This window comes from Mobula birostris, chromosome 30, assembly GCF_030028105.1.
Source record: "Mobula birostris isolate sMobBir1 chromosome 30, sMobBir1.hap1, whole genome shotgun sequence".
Classification (NCBI taxonomy): Eukaryota; Metazoa; Chordata; class Chondrichthyes; order Myliobatiformes; family Myliobatidae; genus Mobula; species Mobula birostris.
This window is the reverse complement of record NC_092399.1, coordinates 34994691-35014756: the sequence shown is the minus strand read 5'-3', so window position 1 is coordinate 35014756 and position 20066 is coordinate 34994691. Positions and strand designations below refer to the sequence as shown.

The 20066-nt window shown below is 42.6% G+C and overlaps 1 protein-coding gene across 1 annotated transcript in view; it reads right to left on the bottom strand.

The window, feature by feature from the left end:
- Nucleotides 1-3397: 3397 nt before the first annotated feature.
- rims3 (regulating synaptic membrane exocytosis 3) overlaps nucleotides 3398-20066 on the bottom strand; it is a 148769-nt gene continuing 132100 nt past the window's right edge. Inside the window, exons 5-6 of the mRNA XM_072247088.1 lie at nucleotides 4190-4329; nucleotides 3398-3610 (exon numbers count right to left, since the gene is read on the bottom strand). Of these exons, the coding sequence (XP_072103189.1) occupies nucleotides 3398-3610; nucleotides 4190-4329 (353 nt within the window). The remainder of the gene's footprint in view (nucleotides 3611-4189; nucleotides 4330-20066) is intronic.

Sequence of the window (20066 nt, the reverse complement as noted above, 5' to 3'; positions counted from 1 at the left end):
AGCAATTGGAATGTAACTTGCGTGAACTCTGGAAGTAACTCCAAACCTTTCTCTGACTTTCTGGATTGAATATTACCATATCTTTAATCTTCTGTTTTACTTGCAGGAGGACAGCAAAGGTGGTCTTCTGTCATGGATATGGGAAAAAACATATTTTTAACCACTGGTTGCAAATCATTCATTGTAGAGACACCAAGGGAAACTATGCTCTATTTTCGTCTGAGTTGGCTGGGAACTATATACAAGGTGCTGTGCACAGGTTTGCAGAGGTCAGATTAGGGTAAGGTGTGACTATGTGATCTCCGTATTTGTAGAACAGCCCTAAAATTATATAAAGTTTTGACACCCAGGCAAAATTAAAGGAGAGTTGGCTGAGAAAATTGATGAGAGATGAAGGGGAATCTATAAAGCATTTGCACATTTCTTTTCCAAACATTGTTACAGGCTGCCAAAAAATGGTCCTCTCTTTTTACCTTTTAGCATTCTGATTGAAAATGTCACGTATACAATACTGAGATGCTTAATGTACTTTATATACTCCACAAAGACAGTGCAATCAAGGTTAACAATAGGTGCATCATAATCTGACCAAACATTACAAGACAAGTTATTAATTATTATATCAAACCAATGATGTGACCTCTGACAGTTTGATAGTAAAACCACATTACTTATACAGAGGGAAATGCCCTTTTAACAGTAAGTCATCTGATGTGTTGGATCTTAATTTGATGGTAAAACTGCATAAAGTTCTTGTGTGTGTTCTTTTAAGGGAAAAAAACCCATCTCAGTCCTCATACAAAATTGTTTTGCAGTCCCAGCCTTGCTACAGAGAGAAATCCACAAAACAGCTTCTATGTAATAGGTAGAGAATAATTTCCATCAACATGTGAATACCATCTTTACAAACAAAGGATATCACTGCTCTCCATCTTCCTCTGGGTCCCCTTCTCCAGCTACGTATCCCTTTTGCCAATCAACTTTCCAGCTCTTAGCTTCATCCCTCCCGCTCCTGTCTTCTATCATTTCGGATCTCCCCCTCCCACTTTCAAATCTCTTACTATCTCTTCTTTCAGTTAGTCCTGACGAAGGGTCTCGGCCCGAAACGTCGATTGTACTTCTTCCTATAGATGCTGCCTGGCCTGCTGCATTCCACCAGCATTTTGTGTGTGTTGCTTGAATTTTCAGCATCTGCAGATTTTCTCATGTTTGCGAATATCTTTTTCCTACAGTGATTGAATTTTCCACCGCGTTTCGAAACTGGTAAGCCAGATAATGGTAACAATTCCCTACCCCCACTTTTTTTTCCAATGGTCCAATGCTTTGTGACTTCACTAGATCTTTTTCAGACGACCAGTGGTTTACGTCATATGCAGAAAGCCTCTCTCTACACATTATAGATCCAAGAGTCAACATAGAATTGGCTGTGCTTTTTTTGCAATGATGTGAAAACATAGTAAGATCACAGCTACATGAGTGACAGTGCTACATTTTTGCCAGAATTACACAAAATATCACATTTAATCATTCCTTAACAATCAGCCCATTATCAAGCCTCTGCGTCCATGGAATCTTGAGAGTGAAGATGGAGGTTTGGGAACTGGATCTCCATAGGTTCCTCATCTCTTGCCATTCAAGTTTTTCATGGTTTTACACAGGAGGCTAATGTGAGCAGCTACAAAACCATAAAGTGCTTACCTTTGAGATATTCTGCCCTTTTCCTCTTTTTATTATTGGTGGATTACTGAAGGCTAATTTGCCTTTTGCTTTATATTGCAATCCTCAGAAATCCACCATTAGTCATTATTGTCCTTGCTCAGTTAAGATCTTCAGACGGTGAAGGTTAACAGCCATTGGCCATACCTAGGCCCATATCTTCCTGAAAGACATTGGTTGACATGAAAAGTTTAACTTCCCATCCAATGTGCTGCCCGTGCTAAGTTCCACCTCCAACCTGATCTCATTGACGCTAATGAGAAAACTAAGATTGCTGTAAATCTTTGTAAGAATTTCCTAATGTGAATATTTATTTCTTTCTCTAGGTCAGAATGGCTCCTTTTGGAATGGTATATCCTTTGGCCTCATACCATGCCGAATGAGATGGCCAGTGTGGCTGGGCCTGATTGGAGAGCTATCTTCCCCCTCTTCAAATGTCTACGTTTCTTAAAGCAAGGCTGGTTTCAGTATCTTTTGAACAGACAGTGCTGTGTAATATTCCTATGTTTGAGTGACAGTTTGGGAGATTTTCTGGATCTCAGGCTCACAGGGCAGCTCATTGAAGAAAAATAAAACAGTAGCCCTTCTGATTCCTTAGCTGCCTGTTGCCGGGATCCGTTGGTCAGAACTCCATATTTCCAGAACTATTACAGCATGTTATTCTTTTGAAGTCACCAAAGTTTTAAGATGGTAAAAGCATGCAGATGTCCATTGTTCTGTATTTCCTAGGGTGCAGTAATTCAGATATGTGAAGGAATGTGTTAAGTTGAAGAGATGTCTGGATTGGCTTGGACTATTCAGGGGATCTCAGTCCAGCCAGCGCTTGCTACACTGAAATTTCAGTGCATGGAGTAAGCAGTGTGCCTTGTGCCTGGTGCCTTCCTGCAGGAAGTGTGGAAGGGTGGAATATAGCTGCCTACCAAGGTTCGGGGTGCTGAAGGATACGTTATCTATGGAAAGGTTGTACAAGTATTCAGCATGCCTTCTCAAACCTCATTCGATAGGACGGTACTCATGCTCAGAGACACTCGGTAAGGCATAGGTGGGATCATGGGCTTGTTGATGCAGGGTTCAAGGAGGAATTCTGTTGCGGTAAGAAGAGTCAGCATACTCTCCATGTGACCTAAATGCTGACATCTTCCACCATCTCTGAGAGAGAACCTTTACTTACACATTCCAGATGCATTAAACCAAAGCAAATGCACAATAGTCTTGTGAAGAGAGCAGAGGGGGCTACATTTTTCTTCCCTCTGGTTGGGGCTCCATGACCATGAGGAGGTTGTAACTCAGTAAGAAAACGTCACAGCAGTGGGAAAGAATGGGTGACAGCATCCACTCATCGATTTGCTGCGATTGTGCTGTCCGTGAATCTTCCGGCTTCCTTTGACTCTCCTTCTAACTATTGGTTGCAGTGGGTGCATTGCTCTCAGGAAAAGAAAGGGTTGTCCGTGAACTGTAGTGGAAGGTTCTCTCTCTATTGCACATTATCCCTTATACATATGAAAGCAAATTACCCAAATATGTAAAATGAATGCACAGGTTGCAGAGATTACTTATAATTTTCAAGGTCAACAAAAGTAAAATAAATAACGGATACGAGCATTGGTCGAATTGCACATACAGTATTTACAGCCTCCCCCTCGGCATTCCGATGATATGCACATGTCCTGTAAGTGGAGACCTAATGCCCAGCTGGGCCTGTGCTGCTGTCCAGTGAGGACTGGGAGAGCCGACGAGTGATGGGCGCCACTGTGGAATCCACGAGAGAAGAAGTCGGGAAGAGTTTGTACCAGCCTGTGACTAATGTGGACAGGTCGAGCTCCTCCAGTAGGATCTGGGCCATCCCCATGAAGTATTTGTGGTCCATCCGACCATAATCTCCCCACACTATGACCTGAAAGTACATCAAGAGTTACAGGTGATATTTGCAAGGCAGGAAAAGATCTGTTTATAAAAGGGTTTGAGACACTTTGTCCTGTGGATTTGATGATACAGGAACCCAGAAATAAATCAGAAAAGTCTTCTGTCCTTTCACTTCAAGCATTTCCACATATTTGCAGTGAAATTTCCCACTAAAGTTCCACAATGATTATGGTTTGGAGGCATGTTGAGGATTGCAGTAAAAGGAAGAGGGGAGTCCATGGGAGGATTTTAAAAAGATACAAAATTTAAAACTGAGGCAGTGTGAACCATCACCACACCAGTCCACAGGTATATGCTGCAGGATACTGTGTGACCTGACTGGAATCACAAACGGGCTGGACCGGGTAAAACTAAGAGTTCTCTTAGAAATAATAAACCAATTGATTATCAAAGTTAATACTTTACTATCAGCTTTTAATTTTTAGATTGTTTCAACACATTCTCAAAGTTCAGAAATTAGGCTCTGGATCATCAGTCCAAAGCTACTATATCCAGCTAGATAAAGTCACTAGTGGGTCCCACCCCTTGCAAAGGGAAGCCCAGCACTAACCTGCAGCACCCTTCCCTGAGGGCCCTCGTCAAACAGCAATGCCTGCTGGTAAACTGGATCCAGGGTCTTCTTTGATAACTTGGTTTTTCTCTTTGCAATGCACACTCCATTCTCCAGGAGATACACTTTAATGTATGGGACTGAAACACAGAAAGGGCAGGTCGTTAGCAGGCTCTCGTAGAAAAATAAGTAATCTGGACATATCAAATAGTTACAAAATATCAACTTGCATTTATGTAGCACCTCTCATAAAATCACAATATTCCAAAAGTGCTTTGCACTCAACGGAAGAAGCACTGTTACTCTAATCTACAAAGCAATTTGTGCACAACATGATCCCAAAAACAAAAATGAATAAATGACCAAAGAAGCTTTGGTCCTGGTTCAAGGATGAACCATGTTGTAAAGATTCTTTCCTGGACATGGTAGCTTCTCCACTGATGTGAGTTTCACATGAGTGTTACATAGAAACGTACATAGAAAATAGGTGCAGGAGTAGGCCATTCAGCCCTTCGAGCCTGCACCGCCATTTATTATGATCATGGCTGATCATCCAACTCAGAACCCCGCCCCAGCCTTCCCTCCATACCCCCTGACCCCCGTAGCCACAAGGGCCATATCTAACTCCCTCTTAAATATAGCCAATGAACTGGCCTCAACTGTTTCCTGTGGCAGAGAATTCCACAGATTCACCACTCTCTGTGTGAAGAAGTTTTTCCTAATCTCGGTTACTCAAAAGATGCCACCTCCAACACCTGACATTCAGCTGAAGACGAATCAGAATAAGGTTTAGTATCGCTGGTATATGTCATGAAACTGGCACCAACCAGCTGTTCAGTGGGAGCTGCTCACTCCTTGGTCCACAACATTAATTCCCACAAAAGCTGAGATGGCATCCAGTGAGGGTGATGGAGGGCCAGAGCTGTGTGTGGTGGGTGTAGGTAAAGGAAGTCACTTCTCATTGAGTTTTTTTTTTGGTGATTGATGAGGGTAGGGCAGTGAATGTTGCCTATATGGATTTTAGAAAGGCTTTTAACAAGGTTCCTGGTGGTCATCTGATCCAGAAAATTATGGCACGTGGGAAGCACAGTGAGCTGGTAAATTAGATAGAAAATTGGCTTGCCATATTGGACAGAGGGTAATGGTTGAGGGGTGCTGTTCTGACTGGAGGTCCATCACCAGTGCAGTTCCAGAAGGATTAGTGTTGGGGCTCTTTATATCACCTCATATCTATCGCCATTAAGGCCAAATGCAAGAAGAAAAGCGTACAGAATATGGCAGGATTCTTAGGAGCCTTGGTGTACAGTGAGAGCTTTTGGTACAAGTCCATGGCTCCCTGAAAGTGGTAACACAAGTTAGGATAGTAAAGAAGGCAAGCAGCTAGAGGGTTATGTTTGAAAGTAGTGAGGTCAGATTGCAGTGATAAAACTTTAGTCACATTTGGAATTTGTACATAGTTCTAATCGCTGCTTTACAGGAAGAATGTGGAGGCTTTGGAGAGAGTACAGAAGCGGTTCACTGGGATGCTTGCACTGTTTTCTTTGGAGCTTCAGATGCTGAGGAGAGACCTGATACAGGCATATACAATTATCAGGGGCAGACAGTTCTTCCCTGGGTGTAAACGTCAAATACTAGAGAGCTTAGGTTTGAGGTGAGAGAGGGGGGTAAAGGAGATCTGTAAGGCAATTTTTTAAACACATAAAAGGTGCCTGGAATAGGCTATCAGGAGAGGTGGTAGAGGCAGATACGGAAGCAGGCTTTTAGACGAACAGGCAGGCAATGGAGTACACTGATTAGTTAGACTGGCATCATGGATGACACAGAGCTGGTGGGCCTGTTCCTGTGTTGTACTGCTTTAAAAATGTGTGAGGGTTACATCTAAACTCTGGGTTTCCAGTCCAGATCCCTTGATGTACAGTACCAAGCTAGAAGTTGAGATTTACCATAGTCTGCTCTTTGGGAAATGTTTCTACACCACTTTGAAGTCATCCCCAACCCTACACTTGGATTGTGGATATTGAAGTGATGATCTCATGTGTCTAACATCTAATGTCTTGGCACTCAAAGTTCTCCGGATATAAATCATGCTCTATTATCATTAGCTGCATTCTCTGATATTCCACACACCATATGAAATTCCTCCAGCCATTTAAATCTAACACACACATGCAAGAAGTGGATAATGGTTTTGTAACCTACAAAGAACACAACTAACCCTGGCTACAAAACTGTGCTAATGTGAAAATTACTCACACATAGAATGTTCATGGGCCAAGCTATTATCCAATTTTGAAATTCAATTATCATCCTTGGGCAACAAAGCAACCTCCAACGCTGCTGATGAAACCTATGTTAATGTATGTTTAATGAGCAATTGACATTAACTCTTTACACAATGTAGCTGGTATCAGGCATTGCTGTGCTTTGAATGATAGATTTCCTTGTAGTTATTTCATCTGGAATATCAAAGTCACACATTAAATGCCTCTGAGATCACTCAGTTGTTTCTGAACTGGATCTCCTTCAGCAACATAACTCGGCTCTCAGTGTCCTTCTCCAACAGCATGTGCTTTTCATACTGATCATTTTTAAAGCTTGTGTAACATCACAGGGACTAACCTTTGACAGGTCACCTCTGTTCAGTGTTTCTGTCATTACCACCTTTCCCCCAGCTTTTGTACGAAATTTACAAAGCACAATTTGTAAATCTCAGTATCAATCTCTGAATTCCTTAAGAATGTGACTCACATTGTAGAGTTGCCTCTCCCTTAAGGACATAATATCCTTTTAAGTTTTTGTAGTTCTACTTCTTTGGATGCTGTACCACTCTGCATCTTCCTGAGTTAAACCTCTGGATGGCTTTTTTGGTGTTCAATAGATAGGGGCTGGGGCTGTGGTGGTGAAAGGCACTTACTGAGACATTCAGAGCAAGTCACTCAGAGACAGAATCCCAGTAAACATCAGACCCCTGCCACATCTGTCAGTGATGGCATCTCCACTTAGTATCATTCAAAACACCCCATGGTGAAATGCATCCAGTTGTTTATTGGGGTTCTAATTTAATTCTTGCCACATTTCTGTCATATTATTCTATCCTCTGAAGCCCTTCCACCAGCTTTTGAATTTTCTTTTGGAAGACTTTCGGCTCAGAAATAAGACCATATGCCCATTAGACAGAGGAACAGAATTAGGCTATTCAGCCCATTGAGTCTGATCTACCATTCAATCATGGCTGATTTAATTTCCCACTCAACCACATTCTCCTGCCTTTTCACCATAACCTTTGATGTCCTTACTAATCAAGAGCCTACCAACCTCCATAGAACAGTATAGCACAGGAACAGGCCATTCGGCCCACAGTGGTGCTGAAACAGCTAAAAAGCAAATCAAAAACACCCAAACACTAATCTCTCCTACCTACACCATGTTCATATCCCTCTATCTTTCTTACATCTATGTGCCTATCCAAACATCTCTTATGAGCCTCCATTGTATTTGCCTCTACCACCACACCAGGCAGCACATTCCAGGCATCCACCACTCTCTGAGTAAAAAAAAAATCACCCCTTTGAACCTACCCCTTCTCACCTTCAATACATGCCTTCTGGTATTAGATATATCAACCCTGGGAAATAGATACTCTGTCCAATCTATCCATGCCTCTTAGAATCTTGTAAACCTCTATCAGATCTCGCCTCAGCCCCTGGCACTCCAGAGAAAACAACCCAAGTTTATCCAGCCTCCCATTATAGCACATGCTCTGTAAACCAGGCAGCATCCTGGTGAACCTCTTCTGCACCCTCTCCAAAGCCTCACCATCCTTCCTGTAGTGGGACAACCAGAACAGTACACAATACTCCAGATGAGGCCTAACCAGAGTTTATAAAATTGCAACACAACCTTTTGACTTTTGCACTCAATGCTCAACCAATAAAAACAAGCATTCCATAAGCCGCCTTAATCTCCTTATCAACTAGTGTGGATACTTTCAGGAAGCTATGAACTTGGATCCCAAGATCCTACTGCTCAGCAACACTCCTAAGGATTTTGCCGTGAACAATATGCATCTCCTTCCATTTGCCTTACCAAGGTGCATCAATTCACATTTATCTGGGTTAAATTCCAACTGCCATTTCTCTGACCATATCTGAAGTTGATCTATGCCATGCAGTGTTCTTTCCCAGACTTCTACACTCTTCACAACTCCTTCAGCCTTGGTAAAAATCCCATCTGCATTTTCATCCATGTTATTTATATACATCACGAACAGCAAATGTCCCAGCACAGATCCCTGTGGCACACCACTAATTACAGACCTCCGGCTCTGTGCAATTGATCCTTAAACACCTCCGGTTGGAATAAGTCCCTTTAACCACTACCCTCTGGCTCCTACCTGCAAGCCAGTACTAAATCAAAAATACAGTTTACCATTGATCCCATGCATCTCAATCTTCTGGATGAGTCTCCCATGAGGGACTTTGTCAAACGCATTACTAAAATCCATGTAGACAACATCTACTGCCCGGCCCTCATCAGTCTCTCTTATCACCTTGTCAAATGTTCCCCCTTTATCCTTGAGTGGTCCCACCTTCTCCCTAGTTATCCTCTTGCTCTTGATATGTGTATAGAAAGCCTCGGGATTCACCTTAATGTTACCTGCCAAGAACCTTTCATGAACCCTCCTGGCTTTCCTAATTCCCTTCTTTAGTTCTTTTCTGGCTTCTTAATATTCCTCATGTGCTTCATTTGTTCCTAATTTCCAAAGCTCTATGTACGTTTTCTTTCTCTTCTTGACTAAATTCATACCTCTCTGGACATCTCACATCTTTCCATCCCCATCCTTTTCTAACAGGAACATACCTTTCCTGTACTCTGTGCAATTGATCTTTAAATGTCCTCTGATGCCAAAGTCCACAATTAATGCTTCTTAGTTCCTGCCTAATAATTTTCCCTGCTCCAGTTTAAAACTGGCCCACAAGGAAGATACATATCCTTATTTAACATTAAGGAGTTGTGGTCACTGTTCACTAACTGTTCACCCATTGAAAGGTCAGTCACCTGGCCAGGCTCATTACCCAACACCAGGTCCAGTATGGACCCTCCTCTCATTGGACCATCCACATATTGTTTTAACAAACCTTCCTGGATACACTTAACAAGTTCAGCCCCTTCTAAACCCCTTACACTAAAAAGGTTCCAGTTTATATTAGGGAAGTTGAAATTCCCCATGACAATAGCCCTATTATTTTTACACATTTCCTTGATCTGTATTTGTTCCTCAGTGTCCGGTGGCTATTAGGGGGTCTGTCAGTGTGATTGCACCCTTACTATTCCTGAGTTCTACTCGAATCGACTCAGTGTCTGACCCCTCCGTTATGTCTCCCCTGAGTGCAACTGTGATATTGTCCCTGATTAGTAGTGCAACTGCCCCCCTTTTATCTCCTCCTCTGTCTTTTCTAAAACTTCAAAAACTTCCACTTTAGATATACCCAATGACTTGACCTCCACGCCATCTGTGGCAATGAATTCCACTACTCTCTGGCTAAAGAAATTCTTCCTCATCTCTCTCTTCCAGTGGGAAGATGTGTGGATGTGGTTTAATATGATATTTATTCCTCTAAACACCCACTAAAATTCAAGTTAAGCATCTGAAGCTATCAAAACCTTAGTACAATGTCGTTGGTGTAGGTACAACTTCTTATTGCTGACAGAGGATCGGGTCTGTCCAGATAGCTTTGTTCAGATTTTTCAGATCTGAGCAAATACACGATGACCTTCCTCCCAAGAATTGCTATGACAAAACAGATCCAAGCAGTCAGCATCAATACCAGAACTAGAATGTCTTGTCTGACCAGGTCATCTACTCTTTCCACGTATACAAGATTACAGAGAAAAATTGCACTGAAGCATTTCATTGGGTCTGACCTGTCCATTCCAGCATTTCAAAGTTCAAAGTAGATTTTATTATCAAGGTATGTTACAAAATACTACTCCTCAGGGGTAGTATTTACTTTCTTGCAGGCATGCCTTATGGAGAGCATGTTTTATGAGAATAGGTTGTGTACTTTTCTCCTTGGAGCAACGGAGGATGAGAGGTGACCTCATAGAGGTGTATAAGATGATGAGAGGTGTTGATCATGTGGATAGCCAGAGGCTTTTTCCCAGGGCTGAAATGGTAAGCACGAGGGGGCACAGTTTTAAGGTGCTTGGAAGTAGGTACAGAGGGGATGTCAGAGGTAAATTTTTCACACAGAGAATGGTGAGTGCTTGCAATGCACTGCCAGTGAAGGTGGTGGAGGCGGATACAATAGGATTTTTTTAAGAGACTCTTAGATAGATACATGGAGCTTAGAAAAGTAGAGGGCTATGCGGTAGGGAAATTCTAGGCAGTTTCTAGAGTCAGTTACATGGTCGGCACAACATTGTGGGCCGAAGGGCCTGTGATGTGCTGTAGATTTCTATGTTTCTATGTTCATTCACAGTAGAACAAAGAAGTGCAGGCGGATCAGTGAAAAACTACACACAAAGACTGAAAAATTGTGCAAATACAAAAAGAAACAAGTAATAATAAATCAATAAACAACTAACTGAGAACATGAGTTGTAGAGTCTTTGAAAGTGAGTCCAAAGGTTGTGTTCAATGATCAGTTTGGTGTTGCGGTGAGTGAAGATATCCACACTGGTTCAGGAGCCTGATGGCTGAAGGGTATTAACTGTTCCTGAGCCTGTGCTGTGGGACCTAAGGCCTGATTGTAATAGCAAGAAGAGAGCATTGCCTGGATGGTGGGGTCCTTAGTAACAGATGCTACTCTATTGTGGTAGTGCTCTTTGTGGATGTGCTCAACGTTGTGATGAATTGGGCTGTATCCCCCACTTTTGACAGACCTTTCTGTCCCTGGGTATTGGTGTTTCCATACCAGTCTATGATGCAACCAGTCAGGATACTCTCCACTGTGCATCTATATATGTTTGTCAGTCTTAGTGACATGGCGTATCTGTGCAGACTTCTGAGAAGATAGAGTTGCCACTGTGCTTTCTATGACAAATGTTCCGATATGATAGCGCGCAGGAATTTAAAGTTACTGACCCTCTCCACTTCCGATCTCCTAATGAGCACTGGCACATGGACCCCCAATTTTGTCCTCCTGTAGTCAATAATCAACTCTTTGCTTTTGATGACATTGAGTGAAGGTTGTTGTGGGACTACTCAGTCAGATTTTCAGACTCCTGGCAGGAGGAGGCTTACTTGGAGCATTTATACTCCATGTAAGCCTCCTCCCATCTTTCCTCATTCAAATCTATTTCCTCCCCGCTGATATTGTCCAGATTTCCCTTCAGTACTGTCAGGATTAACCACTCCCTGTGACTTCCCCCTTCTATCTCTAGGGGGCAGCAGAGTGGCGGAGAGCACACCCACTGCCTCACTGCGCCAGGGAGTCGAGCTCAGGTGCTGCCTCTGTGGAGTTTGCACATTCTGCCCTTGGATTACGTGGGTTTTCTCTGGGTGGTCCAGTTGTTAGACTACATTGCCCCTGTTATGTAGGTGAATGAAGGGAGTGAGGAGACAATACATTGTGATTCATGCCGGATTAGTGTAAAGAGGTGCTGGCTAGTGCATGATGGGCCTGTTTGTGTTCTGTATGACTCTGTAACTCAGTGATTCTATAAGGTGCATATTACATCTACTCTCTCTTCCTATTCTTCCATTCTACCACTAAGAACCTGGGGATACTGGTGTATTGAACACTTGTTTGTTGCTGGTTTATGGTCACTCAATGCAAGTCATCACTCTGGGATTGGCACTCAGTTGACAGCATCCTCATCTTTACACAACATCCAATCCCACTGCATTTCTACTCAAAGAGGATTTAAAGCCCTTGTTATCCATCCTCGTGCTGCAGAAAAAAATTATAGTCATCACCTGAACGGACAGCCCACCAGTGTCCCATACGTACTTTTTGTATGTGACGATCTTCTCCACACCAATAAGTATGTCCACAGTCTCCCCCTGCTGCCATGATGAGGTAGCACCTCATATGCCATCTGGGTAGTCTCTGATCTGATGGCATGAACATGGATTTCTCTAAATTCTCTCTGTTTCCCACCCCCCCGCACTGCTTTCACTCATTCTAGTGCCCCCCCACCGCCTTCTCGACCTGTCCAGGAGCTCCCTTCAGTTCTCCACCTTCTTCCATGGTCCAGTTCTCTCCTATCATATTGCTTCTTTTTCAGCCATTTACCTCTTATCACCTCCCTGCTTCTCACATCTTTCCATTTCATCTCCCTCTCACCTGCTTCCCCTCATGTGGTCTCACCCATTACCTGCCAGCTTGTACTACTCCCCCTGCCCCCACATTTTTATTCTGGTTTTTGCTCCCTTTTCTAGTCTCAGCCTGAAGTGTTGATAGTTTATTTTGCTCCATAGATGTTGCCTGACCTGCAGAGTTCCTCCAGCATTTTGTGTGTGTTGCATGAGAAGGGGCTCTTGTGTTCACTTGAGCTTTTGGGGAATTCCCAGCTTCTAACTTAAGGATATCTAAACCCGTCATCATCCAAACCAAGTACAATGACCATGTTGATTACAAAAGCTGTTTGCCCCTGGCTCCTCATCAGCTGTTCTGTTGTCCTCTCAGATGCTGATACTTCTTTTCCATGGCATTTATTTGCAAACTCATTGCTCATCCTTCACCTTCCAATTATCATCAGAAGCAGGACGTAGTTCTCTCCTGTAGACCTCAAAGTAATGGGAGAATGGATGTTGGACCATTTCATTTGAGTTCTGCGAGGAAGAGGATGTATTGTGGAGAAAGGTGAGTTGATCAATGTATTAAGCTTCCAGAAAGTGTTTGATAAGGTATTCTGCCAAAGATCATTGCAGAAAATAAAAACTACGATGTGGAGGTCAGATGTTGGTGTGGAAAAAAAACTGAGTAGCTAACAGGAACTAATGTGCAGGCATCAATGCATCTGCCTTGGTTGACTGGTTGCATTGAGTTATATCCCACAGAGGATGGAGCTTGTGGCTGTGGAGGATATAATCTATATACATGAATTGGATGAAGGTATCTCAGATAAGGATGCTAACTTTGCTGTTGACACCAAGATAAGTAGGAAAAGTAAGCTGTGAAGAGGACATAAGGAGGTTACAAAGAGCTGAGTATAGGTACGTGAAAGGGCAAAGATTGGGGGAAAGATGCAAAATTGTTCATTTTGTCTAAATGTGAGAGTTTAGAGATGAAAGGGGAGATGAGTACATGACTGGCAAATGACTAGCAAGTAAATGCAGAGAATGTTTAGGGAAGCTAACAGAATTTTATTGTTAAAAGTAGGGGAGGTCACATTTCTGTTCTGTGGGGCATTGGTGGATCCACATCTGGAGTACCATGTACAGAATTTGTCTCTTTATTCAAGGAAAGATGTAAATATAGTGGAAGCAGTCAAACTACTACCGGAATGATTGAGGGTCGTAGCTCTGGAGTTTCTTTCGTTTTAACTTGTAGCTGTTTCCTGTCACCCCTAGAGATTTATGTCCTGTTGATTTAACACTTGTCTCTAGTTGAACTTCTGTGCTTTCTTGTATTGATCCCCTCTTTGACCCAGTCTCTCTGACTGGAGTAACTATGCCCCATCACGGTGTGGTTGGTGCTGCACGACCTGTTCCAGCTCCCACTCCGGTTCCATCACCAGACTTTCTGTCTGCTAAGCAGACCTGAGCATCCTCCGCTCTGCAAAATTTCCACCCTTTACTTTGAAAGTTTGTGACAGAGGAGAGCGCTTCCCCAAACCATTCGGCCTCAAATCAGAAAACTGACTCTGTGATGCTCACCCAAACAATGTGAGGCTTGCTTTAAACAATCATATCCACCAGATATCAATGCCTCTTCAGTAAGTGCCATGGGATAGTTCTTTACAGTGTTATCAATGGCTACTTAAGGAAAATAAAATGAAACGTAAGAGATAAGCATTTCACAGGGCACTTTACAGCTTTCACACAGATGAAAGAAAAATCTTTCTGGAACAACTTACTCGTGGATCTTCATAGATCAGAGTCATTGATAGCCTTTGAGCCCCAAGATTTATGTCTGATCAGTGTGATCCCCAATATGTTGATAATGGATGAGTTCAGAATTGTGATTTAATTCTTGTGATTGAGGTGATGATTATCTCTCACTTCTGTAGAACAGGTGTTTCTAACCATTTATTAGCCACGTTCGAATGTTGTCCAGTTTCACTTGCCAAATGTTCAAAGGGGCTGAAGTATTGTGCAGCTACTCATGTCATCAACACGTCAAGTAGCTGAAACTGACCAGGACCACACACTGTCTGAGGAATTGAGTCCGACTGGACACACACACCATCTGAGGAACTGAGTCTGACTGGACACACACACCATCTGAGGAACTGAATCTGACTGGGCACACACACCGTCTGAGGAACTGAGTCCGACTGGACACACACACCATCTGAGGAACTGAGTCCGACTGGACACACACACCATCTGAGGAACTGAGTCCGACTGGACACACACACCATCTGAGGAACTGAGTCCGACTGGACACACACACCATCTGAGGAACTGAGTCTGACTGGACACACACACCATCTGAGGAACTGAATCTGACTGGGCACACACACCGTCTGAGGAACTGAATCTGACTGGGCACACACACCATCTGAGGAACTGAGTCTGACTAGCATACACACCATCTGAGGAACTGAGTCCGACTGGATACACGCACCATCTGAGGAACTGAGTCCGACTGGACACACACACCGTCTGAGGAACTGAATCTGACTGGGCACACACACCATCTGAGGAACTGAGTCTGACTAGCATACACACCATCTGAGGAACTGAATCTGGCCTGGTCCATAGTCTGTATGAGGAACTGAATCTGGCATGGTCCACACAGTGCCTGAGGAACTGAACCTGGCATGGTCCACACCCTATCCAAAGAACTGAATCTGACTTGGCCCACAGACTGTATGAGGAACTGAATTTGGCCTGGTCCACACAGTGTCTGAGGAACTGAATCTGGCCAACCCAATGCTATTTGAATAAAGTAGGTTGGGCCCAAATACTACCTAAGGAACTGAATTTCTTAATGCCCATGGACTTCAAATTTACCAGGGCTCTTTTATCCAACCACAATTATAACCCTCACCTGATCAATCCTCATCAAATCTCACTTACACCACCTTGCACTACAATGGACTTTGTCTTTTTCTTTTAAATCCTAATTGGTTTATTTTGCGTAAAAACTTTATAAAATTTATGTTCAATTTATGATTTGCACAAAAAGTAATTTTTGATTATAGCTGTACATGCATGTACTTGTAGATGTCAACTTGTACAGGGTGAGTCAACTTTGTGCAGAATAAGTCAACTTTGTGCAGAGTGAGACAATTTTGTGCAGGGTGAGTCAAATAATTCAGGGTGACTCAAATTTGTGCAGAATAAGTCAACTTTGTGCAGAGTGAGACAATTTGTGCAGAATGAGTCAACTTTATGCAGGGTGAAATTTCTTTGCACAGAGTGAGTAACCTTTGTGCAGAGTGGGTCAACTTTATGCAGAGTGAATCATCTTTGTGCAGTGAGAGTCAATTTTGTGCAGAATGAATCAACTTTGTGTAGAGTGAGTCAAGTTTGTGCAGAGTGAGACAACTTTGTGCATTGAGACAGCACTATGTAGAGTGAGTCATCTTTGTGCAGAGTGAGACAGCTCTATGTAGAGTGAGTCATCTTTGTGCAGAGTGAGACAGCTCTATGTAGAGGGAGTCATCTTTGTGCAGAGTGAGACAGCACTATGTAGAGTGAGTCATCTTTGTGCAGGGTGAGACAGCTCTCTGTAGAGTGAGTCATCTTTGTGCAGAGTGAGACAGCTCTCTGTAGAGTGAGTCATCTTTGTGCAGAGTGAGACAGCTCTATGTAGAGTGAGTCATCTTTGTGCAGAGTGAGACAGCTCTATGTAGAGTGAGTCATCTTTGTGCAGAGTAAGACAGCTCTATGTAGAGTGAGTCATCTTTGCACAGGGTGAGTCATCTCTGTGCAGAAAGAGCCAACTTTGTGCAGGGTGGAACTACTTTGTGCAGAGTGAGTCAACTTTGAGTTTTCGCTCTGCTCCTAGTTACAGGAAAGTGGAATAATTGAAAAAAAAACGGATGATATAATCAGTCCACCCTCTGCTGATACTGAGATAGTGCTTCAGGGTAATCAGAGTTGACTGGAGCCTGGCACAGAGACCTAAAATTTACTAAGCAAAACACAAAGCATTTTAACTGAACACTTATGGTGCTGTTAAAGATTCATTTAAAGATTGAGTAACTGAAAATATTGACAGGTCTGTAGCTGACCAGTCCTTCAGTGTTTGTTTTAAATCGTTGCCCATTGCCATGTGGAATTACTCGCCACAGTGTGATAATCTGCTCCTAAAGTGGTTTCTTTGTTACTCAGCCCAGCCTGTAAGGGACCACTGCTCACACTCTCACAAGGGGTTTAGATACGTAGATGCAATCTACGCAAATTTGAAGTTAATTGATGGTCTTGGAGAATATTTAACATCAACTCCCAGTTCCCTGTGAAGTTATACTTGTTTGTGTAGGGTAAAACTTGAGAAAACAAGTGAGAGGTGAGTGACATTTTAGTTAGTAATGTGAGTAATCACTAGGACTTGTTCATTTGTTAATTCAGTTAAAGCTTGAAATATCCATCAGGAGGAATTATGGTCCACTCGTACAAAAAGCTGGATACCTGACCTCACAATCCACACCATTATGACCTTGCGCCTTATCGTCTGCCTTCACTGCACTTCTCTGTAACATTTTATTCTGCATTCTGTTATTGTTTTTCTTGTACTACCTCAATTCAGGTGTGATGAAATGATCTGAATTTATGGAAAGTCTTTTGATGTAACAATAATTTACCAAATCTCATTTACCAATTAAAAGTTATGATGAATGTCTTTTTACCTTGCACTTAACCGTAATGCCTTAAAACGTGGTGCATTTAGCCATGACACGGAATGTGATGCTTTAGTGCAGTGGTTCTCAAAGTGGGTGATATCACCCCAGGCCCGGGAGGGATGTGAGTTTCTAAGGGGATGATAAAGATAGGGGAATCAATGGGGGGGTGGGGTTCAGTAGCAAGGGGGCAGCTGAGAGATTACAGGTTTAAGAAATAAAATACTTAAAATAAGCATTTGATTCTCAGTACCTCATAATTGATTACAATAATCATATAATCACCTCATCTCTTGCTAAATCACCGTTCTCTTAGACTTTGCTCAAAACACTATAATTTTTGAAGAGCAATGTGATACTTCTGCATTTGGTATATCATGAGAAATCTGAACTGCCCAGCCCTCACATTATTGCCATTCACGGCTATAGTAGAGTGTTAGCTAATGTAACTCCCATACTCTAATCACACAGTGGCACAATTGCTGTGAATTAGAATATGGTGTTTAATGGGGTAAAGTTCAGAATCTGCCCTTTCAGATGGTCTTGACCACATTTGAAGGCTCCTTGAACATTTGAAGAGAATACACTCTGATAAAGCAAACAAGAACTTGTCTTATTTTCAGGAATGGAAAACACTTCAAAACACGTTTGCCAGCAGTTCACAACAACCAGTGATGGTTTACATGCTGCATGCATTAGTGAATATGATTTAGTTGGGATCACAGAGACATGGCTCCAGGGTGACCAAGGATGGGAGCTCAACATTCATGGATATTCAATATTCAGGAGGGATAGACATGAAAGAAAAGGAGGTGGGGTGGCGTTGCTGGTTAGAGAGGAGATTAACACAATAGAAAGGAAGGACATAAGCCGGGAAGATGTGGAGTCGATATGGGTAGAGCTGCATAACACTAAGGGGCAGAAAACACTGGTGGGAGTCGTGTACAGGCCACCTAACAGTAGTAGTGAGGTCGGGGATGGTATTAAACAGGAAATTAGAAATGTGTGCAATAAAGGAACAGCAGTTATAATGGGTGACTTCAATCTACATGTAGATTGAGTGAACCAAATTGGTAAGGGTGCTGAGGAAGAGGATTTCTTGGAAAGTATGCGGGATGGTTTTTTGAACCAACATGTCGAGGAACCAATTAGAGAGCAGGCTATTCTAGACTGGGTATTGAGCAATGAGGAAGGGTTAATGAGTAATCTTGTCGTGAGAGGCCTTTTGGGTAAGAGTGACCATAATATGGTGGAATTCTTCATTAAGATGGAGAGTGACATAGTTAATTCAGAAACAAAGGTTCTGAACTTAAAGAGGGGTAACTTTGAAGGTATGAGATGTGAATTAGCTAAGATAGACTGGCAAATGACACTTAAAGGGTTGACGGTGGATATGCAATGGCAAGCATTTAAAGATCGCATGGATGAATCACAACAATTGTTCATCCCAGTTTGGCAAAAGAATAAATCAAGGAAGGTAGTGCACCCGTGGCTGACAAGAGAAATTAGGGATAGTATCAATTCCGAAGAAGAAGCATACAAATTCGCCAGAAAAAGTGGCTCACCTGAGGACTGGGAGAAATTCAGAGTTCAGCAGAGGAGGACAAAGGGCTTAATTAGGAAGGGGAAAAAAGATTATGAGAGAAAACTGGCAGGGAACATAAAAACTGACTGTAAAAGCTTTTATAGATATGTGCAAAGAAGAAGATTGGTTAAGACAAATGTAGGTCCCCTACAGACAGAAACAGGTGAATTGATTATGGGGAGCAAGGACATGGCAGACCAACTGAATAATTACTTTGGTTCTGTCTTCACTAAGGAGGACATAAATAATCTCCCGGAAATAGTAGGGGACAGAGGGTCCAGTGAGATGGAGGAACTGAAGGAAATACATGTTAGTAAGGAAGTGGTGTTAGGTAAATTGAAGGGATTAAAGGCAGATAAATCCCCAGGGTCAGATGGTCTGCATCCCAGAGTGCTTAAGGAAGCAGCCCAAGAAATAGTGGATGCATTAGTGATAATTTTTCAAAACTCTTTAGATTCTGGACTAGTTCCTGAGGATTGGAGGGTGGCTAATGTAACCCCACTTTTTAAAAAAGAAGGGAGAGAGAAACCAGGGAATTATAGACCAGTTAGCCTAACATCGGTGGTGGGGAAACTGCTAGAGTCAGTTATCAAAGATGTGATAACAGCACATTTGGAAAGCGGTGAAATCATCGGACAAAATCAGCATGGATTTGTGAAAGGAAAATCATGTCTGACAAATCTCACAGAATTTTTTGAGGATGTAACTAGTAGAGTGGATAGGGGAGAACCAGTGGATGTGGTATATTTGGATTTTCAAAAGGCTTTTGCCAAGGTCCCACACAGGAGATTAGTGTGCAAACTTAAAGCACATGGTATTGGGGGTAAGGTATTGATGTGAATAGAGAATTGGTCGGCAGACAGGAAGCAAAGAGTGGGAATAAACGGGACCTTTTCAGAATGGCAGGCAGTGCCTAGTGGGGTACTGCAAGGCTCAGTGCTGGGACCCCAGTTGTTTACAATATTTATTAATGACTTGGATGAGGGAATTAAATGCAGCATCTCCAAGTTTGCGGATGACACGAAGCTGGGCGGCAGTGTTAGCTGTGAGGAGGATGCTAAGAGGATGCAGGGTGACTTGGATAGGTTAAGTGAGTGGGCAAATTCATGGCAGATGCAATTTAATGTGGATAAATGTGAAGTTATCCACTTTGGTGGCAAAAACAGGAAAACAGATTATTATCTGAATGGTAGCCGATTAGGAAAAGGGGAGGTGCAACGAGACCTGGGTGTCATTATACACCAGTCATTGAAAGTGGGCATGCAGGTACAGCAAGCAGTGAAAAAGGCGAATGGTATGCTGGCATTTATAGTGAGAGGATTCGAGTACAGGA